General features: G+C 42.8%; 2 protein-coding genes across 3 annotated transcripts in view; both read right to left on the bottom strand.

The window, feature by feature from the left end:
- The window catches only part of msmo1 (methylsterol monooxygenase 1), a 4,246-nt gene extending 2,695 nt beyond the window's left edge, over nucleotides 1-1,551 (bottom strand). The window contains exons 1-2 of the mRNA XM_034531465.1: nucleotides 1,439-1,551; nucleotides 88-381 (exon numbers count right to left, since the gene is read on the bottom strand). Coding sequence (XP_034387356.1) covers nucleotides 88-342 — 255 coding nt within the window. The 5' untranslated portion in view covers nucleotides 343-381; nucleotides 1,439-1,551. The remainder of the gene's footprint in view (nucleotides 1-87; nucleotides 382-1,438) is intronic.
- klhl2 (kelch-like family member 2) overlaps nucleotides 1-13,761 on the bottom strand; it is a 24,337-nt gene extending 10,576 nt beyond the window's left edge. Inside the window, exons 1-15 of one of the 2 annotated variants that reach the window (XM_034531433.1) lie at nucleotides 13,234-13,761; nucleotides 11,057-11,176; nucleotides 10,866-10,972; nucleotides 10,629-10,750; nucleotides 9,811-9,973; nucleotides 9,467-9,576; nucleotides 9,247-9,363; nucleotides 8,081-8,230; nucleotides 7,858-7,975; nucleotides 6,472-6,669; nucleotides 6,185-6,286; nucleotides 5,541-5,669; nucleotides 5,084-5,224; nucleotides 4,852-4,995; nucleotides 2,838-4,392 (exon numbers count right to left, since the gene is read on the bottom strand). In XM_034531433.1, coding sequence (XP_034387324.1) covers nucleotides 4,364-4,392; nucleotides 4,852-4,995; nucleotides 5,084-5,224; nucleotides 5,541-5,669; nucleotides 6,185-6,286; nucleotides 6,472-6,669; nucleotides 7,858-7,975; nucleotides 8,081-8,230; nucleotides 9,247-9,363; nucleotides 9,467-9,576; nucleotides 9,811-9,973; nucleotides 10,629-10,750; nucleotides 10,866-10,972; nucleotides 11,057-11,176; nucleotides 13,234-13,301 — 1,818 coding nt within the window. In that variant the 5' untranslated portion in view covers nucleotides 13,302-13,761 and the 3' untranslated portion in view covers nucleotides 2,838-4,363. The other variant, XM_034531442.1, reaches the window with a different exon arrangement.

The raw sequence follows: 13,761 nt of genomic DNA, 5'->3' as shown, positions 1-13,761 counted from the left end.
ACAGTCTGTTAACAGGTGTTACGGGGAGCACAACAACAGAAATGTCATCTTAGATTCAACAAATAGACTCTTGACAACCAAACACACCTGTTGGATCTTGTATTTCTGCATGAAGGGCATGAACTGGAAGAGGAAACCCGGCAGGCAGAACAGGAAGTAGATGAGCTCGTGGACGATGAGCGACCCCCAGGTGGCAATCTGAAACTTGGTGTAGTTGTCCAGCATGTAGCCCCAGGCGTGTTTCATGGAGGGCTGGAAGGGGTTTTCTGGCAAAACCGCATCTACGTACTCCACCGCCAGGTAAGCGGAGCTCAAGATGTCTACCGTGCCGTTCACCTCCATGATGGACAATGCAGGGTGAGTGCAGGTGTGGAGAGAAGACTGAAAAACAGGGACACTACGTTACATGTGCAGCTCTCAGACGGGACCCATATCAGCCGGACAAATAATATTCTCAGTCATGTTAGTCTGCTTTTGTTTTAGATGTTGTCACATTTAAACATACTTTCTATTCATTATATAGATAATAATACTTTTATAACACATTCTATGAATATACATATAGATTGAAAATATAACCAAACACTACTGAACTTATGGGCATCGAAGCAGAACTCCACCAAAAATGCAGACGCTTTGTGGTACTGTACATAAGTAGGCCGTGTAATAACTTATTCCTTTATCTCAACTCCTCTGGTCATCATACAGTTGTACAAATTACAATACATTTTTTTACTTACAAATATTACATATAAAATGTACCTTAAGTGAACCAAAATATTCTTAAAGTATCAAAAGTAAAAGTACTTATATAATGCAAAATGTCCTGTTTGACAGTTATATATTACATGATTAGATTATTATTTGTGTATTGACATAGTTGCTGCATTTTAATATTACAGCTATGAGGGATAGTTTAATCTACAATTAAGAATCAAATTTTATGAAGAGACAATAGGTTCTGTGAGTAAATGTGACACTCAACCACTGCGGATCTTAAATATATTATAAATAAATAAATATTAGATTGAAATACACACAACTAAACTCACAAAAAAAGCAAAATAATAGACATACTCTATGCCATAACAATGTTGCCTAAGATGCAGTGCTTAAGGCAACAATAAATACGATATAAATCAATAAATCCTGACATAAAAATTCAATCGAACAGACTGAATCACCTCAATGTAACGAGCGGACCAACATGTCGTTGCATCTCTCCGGTGATATTGTCTCAATAATACTTCATGATTATTATTAATGAACAACTGGTGTGTTTCGGATTACGAAACCGGCCGACATGTTGTTCCTCAGATGTCACAACATCTGCCTCTGTTCTTCACCCAAATACATAAACAGGTGTAAAGTTAGCAATCGCTGCTAATAAACATGTAATAAATATCTCTTTTGCAGTGAACAACGACGGTTCTCTCACCTTTTAGCCGAGCGTCCCGTCTACCTGAGCCGGAGCGGCCGGCCGCGTGAAGTAGTCATATCGAACAATCTGATTGGCCGAGAGGAGAGGAGACTGACGTCGAGGGAGCAAGCGGCTTCGCTGATTGGTCCGCGCGAATGGAGCGATGATAGTGAGACTGAATGTTGCTAGAGCAGCAGCCAATCAGAGGCGAGCTCTGCTTTTCATAACCTCTGCCGTGTTGAACAAGGTGTACGAGGGAGATGGGGTGGTCCGGAGAACTTTGAGTCACACATGAAAGTCTTCCGTCTCTAATTCATATTAATAGAGTTTGTGACTCCAATGCCACCTTTGGTTATGACTTTGAGACAAATACACTGTGGTATAAAGTTAAACTATATATATAAATAAAATGACATTCAATCAAAGCACCAATTAAGTATTATTTGGAAAATAAAACTATATGTTCTGTTCTACAAGTGTAAGTGTATCTACATGTAATCACACAACGTGCATCCTTGTTGTATTTCAGTTCTTGCCATATTCAACATTTAATTGTGACGGCTGAGTATCAATTACATTTTTTCAGCACTAAAGCCAATATCATACTTGAACACTTTTTCACTCCACAAAACCCCAGTGGTGGAACAAGTATGCAAATCCTTAATTAAAAGTTCAGCACGGTACTGTAACAGTACCTCACTGAATAACAACTTACAAGTACAACGTAAGCATTACAAGAAAAAAATCCTTCATTCAAATTCTTCCTTATGTAAAAGTATGGAAAATATTATCTGCACAATGTACTTTAAGATTCAAAAGTATCGGTACTTTGTATGCAGCAGAACAGTATCTATCAGTGATATACCACGACATATTTTATCATTAGCAATGCTGCATTTTGATAAGAGATCCTTTTAACTGCTTTATATAATGTCAGTTAATTATTCTATGAGATGATCATACAGTGAGTGTACGCATGTAAAATCTTAACCTGCTAAGTAAGTATTAGCTGTCATATAAATGTAGTGAAGTAGAAATAGAAAGCAGCCTACAATGAAACTCTTCAAGTAAAGTACATTAAAAAAAATTGTACTTATGTACAGTACTTGAGCAAATGTACCTAGTTATTCTCCACCAATGGAAAACGTGTTTGTTTTTTATTTAACAAAACAAGCCAACATATTGAATTTTGTCTAAAATACCGTCACAATAACAAGAATTTCAACTGAATAAATGCAAAATGGCAGAAAAGTTACGAAAAAAGGGGGAAACTGGGCATGAAAACGACAGCTGTGCACCACAAATTGTAAGGAGTGAATCGCCGTATTGTTATCAAAATATCACATCCCGCGTATTCCGTTTCAACGTTTTACTGATTTGGCAAATGTTTTAAAAACAGATGATGTCATTTCACAGCTTTAAATACAAGAAGCATATTTATTAATGATAATATAAAACAAGTAATGAAACATTTTCAAAGTCATAAGCCTACATGACATTCCTCAATACACTGACAAGAAAACAGCGATACCAGTTACTATTATAGCGTTATTTGTTTCAATATAGGCGGAGAGGGAAGAGAAAGAACAGAAAATCAAGAGTAGGTTTGGTCACTTTCCAGAAAGAGAGAACAGATTAGTAAAAGTAGTAAAGAGACAGAAATGAAGAGACATATTCAAATTGGCACATTCATAGTACGTCAGGGTGTGCAGAAGTTAATAGGGTTGCTACACCGAAGGAGGAAGAGGGAACCGTTGAAGGATAGGAGGTTCGAGTTTAGGGACCATGCAGCGAGTTCAGGCTGTCGTTGTCATTAGTGGCTACAACCACAACAAAGATGGCTGCCGGGGTGACAGTAAAGCACTGATACATACATCCAGCTGTTTTTCATCTCAAACAGCTTCTCCCTCGGCCTATCACTGTTTTTTGGCAACATGGATGACTCCTCTCCTCCGCCAGAAGGGAGGTGTTCCAGTTAAAGTCAACTTTTTGTTTGTTTGTTTTAAAGAAGAAATGTACATTTTCTGCAAATGCTTCTCGCGTCGCCGTTCTGAATTCATGCGGGCTGACGCGACCGACACATCATCATCGATCTGGAGTGGGTTCTCGAATGTAATCCCCGGGAACAGTTGCGCCCTGTCCAGTAACAGTACTTGAGGCATAACAACGGGGAAGGAGAGGGGCTGGAATTTGACATTCAGGCACTCTTGAACAGCCACACTGCAACACTGTAAAAAGGTCAGAGGTCAGACAGAGTGCGTTCATGCGGCGTCGGACCAGGCGTCACCACACACAGAGACTCAGATGCACACAAACGCACATGCTCACATGTGTAAGCAAAGGAGCACCTTTAAATGCAGGCGTGCACACACACACACACACACACACACACACACACACACACACACACACACACACACACACACACACACACACACACACACACACACACACACACACACACACACACACACACACACACACACACACACACAATAAAAACAAAAGGAGAAACAAAGACTTCAGTCCCAAATGGTCCTTCTCGGCCTTCCTCTCCCATATTGGATCAGTGGTCTCTCTCAGAGCTGGTTCATGTTAACATTACTCATGTTAAAGGAGCTTAGTAGTTTCACATCAGCAGCGTTTCAATGACACTGCAGTGGTGCTTCAAACTGCTTTGTCCAGTCGCCAGCGGCAGTCCTGCCGGGAGGGGATTCAAACACGGGTTCGATTCCCCTCCGTTTGTTACAGCTCCCCCTTTCAGGTAAGTGCAAAAAAATCTTCGTCCTCAACAACAATCTTGTCATTTTTCTTCGTCTTCGTCAGTGCCTGTGCCAATGCCGCCCAACATCATCCAAGCAACGGCATCGTAGACAGATCCAAGATCAGTATTCAGCAGGAGAATACGTTCTGCTTCAAATCAGTGGCAAGTGTCAAGAGCAGTCATAAGGGCTTGTCAATCACAGTCACACCTGTGGTCGAAAACAACGAGTGAGATGTGGGCATCGCTCTAGCCACATGCAATATCATTTTCATACGTAGCAACTGTTGTAATATGTTAAGAATACATGTGAAACAATGAAAGGAAATAAAAGCAATACTATAGGTGATATTGCTATAACTGTTACAAGTAGGAATAGTTAATCCCTTCATTATTTTAGACAGTTTTATGTGAAATTATCAGAGTTAGGATACAAATTATTGAGCTATAGCCAAAAGCATTATTTGTAAGTGTACAAAATTAATCTAAATGTATCATAACAGTAAACAATTATGGATTTTGATAAAGATATGAAAAGATTGATAGAAAAATAATACAACTGAGCCGTGGCCGCAAACTTCTAACCTTTTTCAAAAGTTACCTCTCATGGTTTGGATACAGAAGGTTAAGTTTGCAGCATCATGTCTGCATGTGGTCGTTCTCTACACACCTGCATAACTGCGTCCTGTGCTCATGCAGGTCGGTAGTAGAGTCCACTTGTCCGAGTTTGGATTGTAGAACTCCACAGAGGCCAAATTGCAGCTGCCGTCGTCTCCTCCCACCACATACAGTACGTTGTTCACAGCACACATACCTGAACACACACACACACGCACAGAAGATGAATATACGTCTAGCGTCTCACACCTGAGGAGCTCTGCTGGACAGACTGTCTGCATTACCTGCGTTGCGTCGACACATGTTCATGTCAGCTACCTGCCGCCAGCTGTTCGAGGCCGGGTCATAAACTTCACAGCTCTTCCTCACCAGTGGCCCATCATGACCCCCCACAGCATACAGTAAACCTTTTAACACACCGACACCTGAGGGAAGACACCAGACACAACACCTGGTCACCATTTCTGTCTCATCGCGAATTTACATCACCGAGTACAACAAGGATCTTGTCTTGATGGCTCAATCTGTGTGACACACACACACACACACACACACACACACACACACACACACACACACACACACACACACACACACACACACACACACACACACACACACACACACACACACACACACACACACACACACACACACACACACACACACACACACACACACACACACACACACACACACACACACACACACACACACACACACACACACACACACACACACCTGCTCCACTGCGTCTCGTGCCCATCTCTGCACTGTAGCTCCATGCGTTGCTTTTAGGGTTGTAAGCTTCCACTGTACTCAGACATTGTCTGGTCGCACCATCATAGCCTCCAACTCCATACAGGATCCCTGAAAAATAACACAGGAAACACACACAATTCATAACTTAAAAATAATAGAAACACATTATGGTAGCCTTGCAGTAAATACAAGTTTGTAAAAATCAAAATGTTGAAAAGGCTTAATGCAATTTAACAATACCTCTTTTGGTATTTTCCAACTTAAGTAACTTTTACTTTGTGGGTTATATACTTGTTTGTCTTTCCCGTTCCTACTGTAAACTGTTTTTAAATAAAACTATATAAATAAAGTACGATAGCTTGTTTGATGATACTTAGCTGATGAAGGTCAACTTGTTTTTCCAGTTTCATAGACTAAAAATAATGCATTATTGTATCAAGCTTCAAGTCTGGTTCTGTCCATACAAACTCCGGCTGCAACACCTCGGGAAGTTTTTATAAAAATAAAAACAAGTTAAGGGCTTGCAAAAAGAATGTATTAATTGCAGGACTGTTGCATGGTTTATAAAGCGGTTGTGTTATTTCGATCTATTTCTAAAATACTGAACTGGGAGTTGTATTCACCATTGACAACACCCACGCCGACACTGCTTCGTCGGGTACTCATGGGCAACACATGGAACCACTCGTCTGTCTTCGCGTTGTACGCCTCGATTGTCGACAGACCTGCAAACACACGCACACACACAAATGTATCAAAAAAACACCGCGCACAATCACATATTATACAACTTCCTTCTGTTACACAAAAGCAAAAGGCCTGTCGGGATTTAATGTCTTGAGCTCAAACTCTCTCACCGATCCCTGCCATCTAAAAAGACTATTTTAATGTCCCAGTGACACAGCCGTACCTGTGCTGCCGTCGAAGCCCCCCACGGCGTACAGGAGTCCGTTGAGCACAGCGGCCCCGAGTGTTGAGCGCCGGTCTTGCATGCTGCTCACGCTCGTCCAGCGGTCCATCATCGGGTCGTAACAGTCGACCGTCCGGACGCGTAAAGAACCGTTGAATCCACCGACTGCATACACACACCCGCCCACGTACACCACACCTGGAAGTCAACCACACAGGAACCACACAACACTCAATGTTGAAGCAACCTCAAGAGTAGGAATGTCGTTAAGGGAGCGCTGGCTTCACAATTAATAGAATATTTATCTATATTGCAATATGGCCTATTGTAATTTTTTTTAAATCGCAGGAGGAGCAATGTTTGTTAAAAAGGTGAAATATGGGTCAAAATACTATTTTGAATTAAATATTGTTGTGCAGCAGAGATGTCATGGCCTCCACATTATAATCTACAGACTTTAGAAAACAATTTAGTTTGGTAAGGATAACCTGGAAAAATCACACCATAATAATCCTAATAGGTTTTTTAATGGAAATGAGAATAATGATGTCAAAATGATCATTCCCACTAATATGGTCAATCCTATTGCAATTGCAAAATCAGGCCCACTCATCGCAATTAGATTAATTTAGGACATGGTCAGACTTTCTTTTGTAAATTTCCTCTTGAGGATAAATTAATTTTTTTTTTTTCCATCGTAAATGGCACTAAACCACAAGTCCATCCACACTGGACACTTCAGTGTCAATATCTATCAAAGCATTTTTCTTGATGTTGAAGTCAAAGGTTACCACAGTCCGACACATCATAATGGGTCGACAAGGCCACCTCTTTGTTCCATGCACTGCAGAGAAATACAGCCTTCTTTTATCTGAATTTGGAGGACATATATTCTTTTTAACATTCAAGTTCCATTCTATTGTGTGGAGCTGAATTTTGTACAAATGTGTTCAGGTGAACCTTGTCTACTTATAAAATCTGGAGGCATGACCAATACAAGGTATTTGTGTTCATGTCTTCATCAGTCGCTGGAAAATATATCGCTTGAACAAGACCCACCAGATTTATTGAAGCAATTCAGATATAGTACATTAAATATTTAGCTTGTACGCTATTTGCTAATAACACTGGCAAATGTATTGTGCAACCCGTCCTGTACATTTGATCAGCTGTTTGAGGGCAAAGTCCTGCTGATTTTATTAATTGAATATTTACTATCTGATAAAGACCACCTGAATGCAACATCAGTTTGGTGACTTGGGGCGTAGGTGACGGTTTAGTGTGGCGTTCAGGTGCTCTGATGGAACCTCGTTCTTCAGAGGATCCAGCTCTTTGACTGCGATGCAATTCATGTTGTTGTTGTTGATGCCATTACTGCTTTCCTACCTGCTCTGCACCTCCTGGTCGGGAGTTCGGCCACCTGGTACCATCGCTGCTCCTCAAAGTCGTAACATTCAACACTGCGGATGGCCTTGGGAGCCTGGCCTCCAACCACAACCATCACCTGCACAGAACCGGAACAGCAGAGCCATGACGTGATGAACTGTACCACAACTGTTGTTGTTGTTGTTTCCTTGTTAGCTAAGAGTCGCAGAGGCTGTGTGAATACCTTCGGACAGCAGGCCGGAGTCCTCATGCGTGTGCGTGCAGTTTTCATCAGAGCTCTCTGGTCAGCTGGCAGCAGGTGGTACTTCATGGCCTCGATGAGGTAGTCTTTACACGCACTGCTGTTCTTAATCAGAGACTCCTCCTCCACCCGCTAACACAACCAAAACAGTGAGAGAGGAGCCGGTCAGCCAACCGGATGAACTAAATGCTGCAGCATGTTGTGACACAGAAGAATTATACAAACTAAAGATCAAAGCAAATAAACACAAAACCAAGACTAGTTCTGATTCTACTGACATATCTAGTGTTTATTGGCACTTAGTATATGAATTCAGAATTTTTACCTGAACAAGGTTAATAGTACAAAGAGATTAAATGTTCTTTCTCTAAATTAGATAACATCCAGTGATGCTTTGGGGGGAGTGCATCAGCTTCTTCCTTGATGGGATGTCCGACTGCCCGACTTTCCCCATCATAAAGACTAATGTAAAATGATCAAACCTCAGTGTGGTTAGCTGCTAATCAAAGGTAAACTCATTAAAAACAGAGCCAAAACATAAGAATTACAGCATGCATACTCGTGCAAGAGAAGGAAATGTCCAACCGCTGATAGTTTCATATCTACACTACCCAACATAAAGAACGCAGAGCATTTCGAGTAGTATTATAAGTGGCAGTTTGGGAATTCTTTTATTTATTTTTCTTCCGTTATTTTGCCTCCTCGACCCAGTTTCACCAGCGGCAGAAAAATACTAGTTGGACAACAGCATGTTGCCTGGCTGTGTGACAACACACTGTTGCTTAGCTGTGGTCTAATGCTCAGGAAGTCTCTCCCTCCCTCTGTCTCCGCGGCTTCTACTCCATCGGCTGTCTGTGGGCTGATTCTGCCACGGTTGCCCAAAGCCAATCACATAGTTGCTGTCAACATTTTTAAAACAGCTTCTACTCTCTCAACTGCAGTCAGATGTCAGATCAGCAACTCCCTTCATCACTGCAACCGCCAATGTCTAGACTCCAGGGGGAGTATTCTTGTCCAATTGCACATGCATGAAACCATGTGAACAACGGTGGAAACAAAAGATGCAGTTCAGCCGATCTCATTCCTTTTTGCAAAGCGAGTCGGTTTCAGAGCGTAAACAAAAAAAATCCAGACGCGGCCGCTCATACCTGCACCAGGTATTCTCTGGAGAGAAGCGGCAGGCGAACGTGTTCCATCAGGTGGGCCAAGTGTTCCTGCCGGACATCTTTATCGTGGTTGACCCAAGCTATCACCGCCTCAAACACCTGCACAGGGAAGCAACGCAGAGACACGTGAAGCACATCGGGCACGACCGTTTGGTTGTGCTGTCCTACCTGCGTATATTGAGCGGAGTGAATGTGTGTGTACCTTCTCCTCTGTGGGGATGGTGAGCTTGTCGCTGGCGATCAGGCTGGACACTTGCTCCATGCCCAAATTGAGGAACTCTTCACTCCCAACCACCTCGGTGAAATGTTGCTCTGTCAGCAAAAGCACGGAATGAAAATAACTACCCTGCAGATGAACATATCTTTTCTTTTGTTGTTGTTGTTGTTGTTGTTGTTCTTCTCTCAACATCGTCATTAATTGAACGTGTTCTCAATCCGTCTCAGCCACCGTCCCACATCCTCCAGGATACACACTACTTACTTTCCGTGGAGCAATAAGAGCCGTTCACACCCACACAAAACAAGTAGAGATTTGCACACACAAACCTGCGTAGCTGTTGGCTTGTGTGAGCAGCTGAGAGCAGGCGTGTAGATCAGCGAACGCTCGTATCCCCAGACAGTTGGATGGATGAAGCTGAGAGCTCAAGAACTCACAACAAGCCTTTTTCACCTCGTTTAGCTGGAGCAGGCCGGCTGCAGGCAGCAATGCCTGTCAAACACACACACGCGCACACACACACATACATACACACACACACACCAAGTATCCTGCATGAAGTAGGATGTACTACAATGCAGATTAATTAAATGAAACAGGTGACACCATCTTTACTTCAGATGATCACAGGTTCAGTCCCTAAGAATGACCACCTTGTTGAGACTTCTCTTTCCAAACTAAACTGTAAATTACAGCAGTTAGAACGCATGGGCTCCTTTTAGTTTAGTTTTTAATCCTTTACACTTTCCAAAAGAGCGAATTTCCCAAAGGCCAGGCAGGAGCTGAAAGGATTCGCTAAAGGTGCTCAACATATGATCAAGTGAACCAAATAGGTGCTTGCAATGTACAGTACAATTCTGGACGCAAGCTCAATAAGTAGAAGTAACAAAAAGTAAAAGAAGAAATCTAGTACAGTTTTGTTTACTGAAATTATTTCATACATTTCCGGACATTAACAGTTAGGGATCAATCACAAAGTGCAAACCGATAGTTTTGGTTATCCGTTTTTTAAATCGAATGAGTCGTAGATTACAACCAGTGAAATCTACTAACTGACAAACAAATACTGTCATAAAACCGCCAAACGTACCCGTGTTAAAGTCAAAATGTCCTTTGTGTTTATGCGAGTGTAAATGTGTGTGTTTACCTGCACGTTATCCTCTGTGACTTGTATCTCTGCTGTGTAGATGTAGTCGACCAGCAGGCCCAGAGTCCAACCGTCCATCTCCTTAATCCTCACTCGCTTCGCCCGGCTCTCTGCCATCTCACCTGTTGGTAGACGTCCATTATCATAGAGGACATAGCGACAACAACAACAACAACAAAAAACTTCAAAACACAAGGTGAAACAAGATCCTTGAATGAATGGCAGCGAGTCCCTCACCTGTGAACATAGCGTGGAAGTACGGGCTCCCAGCAGCCAGAACCACCCTGTGAGCAGAGATCTCTACATCCTCCGCCACTATGGTCACGTCGCACAACAAGCTCTGGCTGTGTGGGCATTGGAGGGGTGAGAGATTACACATTTGAAATAGTCACCCAGAGGAAGTGAAAAGAGAAGAAGGCGTGCGTCACCTGCGCAGCTCGTTCATGACTTTGAACGCCTTCCTCATGTGCCGAGGGTTGAGCGTGACCGGACCTGGTCTCTCGACGCCCTCTTCTTTGTCCAGAGCGTGTGGACAAAGTCGGGTGCAGCTGAGAGGGACGCACAACATTACCGAGGGCATGCGTCATGACATACAGGCATACATATAGGGAAGGGTAATACACAACGAGGTGTCCTAGCAGATAAACATAGTTGTTATGTTCTCCAGCAGGACATTTTAGAGTGTGTTACCTTTCATATACACACACACACACAAGAAGAATCAGACGCCGTGTTCAGGTTGTCATCCGTCTCTGACGTTTGTCATCGGTTTAAACCGCGACCGGTCTGTTTAACTGTTAGCAATTAACACAAACTGTTGCTTTCAGTGCACTTAGTTTAATATACCTTTATCAACCTTCAAAACCAAATGACAGAAACAGTAAGCCGTGCATATGGTTTTGTTTTTTCCATGTTTTAAGAGATCTGCTTCTGAGATGTCTGCCTCCATTTCAATGTAATAGAGGTGACCTGGAGTTTTCATTTTATTTTTGCAGCGCTCACAGTATCTCATTCACAATCATAAGGAGGTATAGAAAAAAATATGTTGGAGATATAGGTATGAGATGTTCTTGACACCGGACAATCAAAAACAAGTATTTTTCACAACTAGGGCCTAAAATGATGTACACACTGCATGAATATCAGCGTTAACACAAACAGGACGTATTACCAAACACAACACTCGGAGGTCAACCGGGATATGATTGATCATTTTGTGACTGGCGTGAAACCTATGAGTCATCACTGTAGGACGATCTGCAGCTGTGATTTGGTTCCTTCACAGTGAAAGTGTCGATTCATCCAGATTACATTCACCTCTAGAAGTTTCTAGCCATGTGGTTTTTGGCACATGAAAATACATGAAAACTGTTTTTTCAGCCCGCTCTCATTCCTCGGACATTAAATATCGATTACTAAACTACGATTACTAAAACTGCACTAGACCTAATAACTGCCAGGACCTAATAAACTGGCGCTACCACCCACCTCCAACCCTCTTAGCAGTGTTTATGTACCCTTTTGCTTCCAAGTAAAGACCCAACCCAACAAGTAATCCTCTGCTTGAATAATACTAACTGGCCCAGCTTTTATGTGAGGCGATTTAAACAAAACCACCACTTTATCTCAGAATGTGTTCCATGTGAGCTCAAAGTAAACTCATAAATAAGGTCTTCTGAGCAGGTTTTGACTTGGCCAACACAATAATACAGGCTGGTCATCTTTGATGTCGTACCTTAGCTCCCCAACAAATGATTAATTCATCAATCACCTGCCTCCTGATTATAAAGCAGCCTCAACATCATAAAGTAGCCTGTGAATAAAAGTCCCTCATTCAAAATCCTATTTAAATTGAAGACGTATCATCAGTTAAATGTATTTAATTAAAGTATCAAAGTACTCGTTCTGCACACAAACAAAATGATATGAAATGATGTATGACATTATTAAATTGTCAATACTGATGAATCAAGTATAGCATTTACTGATGTTGTTGGTCAAATTGGATTTGAACTACTTTAAATAAAGTTAGCTAGTTCAGTCTAGGGGGCAACTATGTCATATAAATGTAGTGGAGTAAAAAGGACAACATTTCTGAAATATTATAACAACTGCAGAAATAGAAATTACTAAAGAAAAGTACCTGAAAACTGTAAATGTAGGCTACTTTCCACCACCCTTTCACAATAAAACATCCAACACATATATATGGCCTACATATAAATCATGCTGCAAAATCACGTGGCCTTTGTTTTCTGTCACAAACACACACACGCGCACACACACACACACACACACACACACAGAGCAGTTGACACACATCCCCTCTGCCATAAACAAAAACACCTCTGTAATCCCAACACATCATCGGATTATCACAAAGCCACAGACACCCCCTCTGCCCCCTCAGCCTGCTGCGGACGGGCTCGGTGTCGGTCCCGGTCCTCCCCGGTCCTCCCCGGTCAGTGAGCGGCCACACCGGCTGGCCGCTGTCGCTCTCAATGCGGCACCATCACTCAAGCAGCGACTGGGAAACGTCAGCACACATACTAACACACACACGCGCGCGCGCGCGCACACACACAGTGGTTATTGTTGCACTCACAGCGGATGACTGTCCATGATTCCGGTGTTTTTCAGAGGCTGAAAACTTGGCCCAGCGGCATGCACCATTCCATATCCACAATGTCGTCTCTGGTGGGTCTAAATCCGAGCGTGAATCGCGGCGATCAGCTGTCCGGAGGCGGCGAGGCTGGCTGACTGCAGCCCCATGAAATCAGCCCCCGGCTCATAGAAAACACACAGCGCGACTACTGCGGTGACACTCAGTAACAAAACACGTTGCGACTGAACCCGGCTGTTGTGCCCCGGCGGTCGGTCTGTTCTGTCGGCCGAACCCACCCCCCCTCCCGAAAGAGAAGAAGAAGAAGAAAAAAACCACGCCAACCAGAACGCGTCAGTGAGGGTTTATTGTGGTTTCATTTGTTCCCTTAACGCTCTCCTTCTCTCGCGCTCCACTCCCGGGTGGTTATGGGTGCGAGAGACGGACAGACAAGGTCTACCTGTTATTTTCCAATCGCTGATTAAAACGCACAAACAAGGACATGTCGGTAAAGACGGTCCTCTGAGCAGC

Source organism: Cyclopterus lumpus, chromosome 1, assembly GCF_009769545.1.
Source record: "Cyclopterus lumpus isolate fCycLum1 chromosome 1, fCycLum1.pri, whole genome shotgun sequence".
Classification (NCBI taxonomy): Eukaryota; Metazoa; Chordata; class Actinopteri; order Perciformes; family Cyclopteridae; genus Cyclopterus; species Cyclopterus lumpus.
Note: the sequence above shows the minus strand (reverse complement) of the source record. Positions and strands in the feature narration are given on the sequence as shown.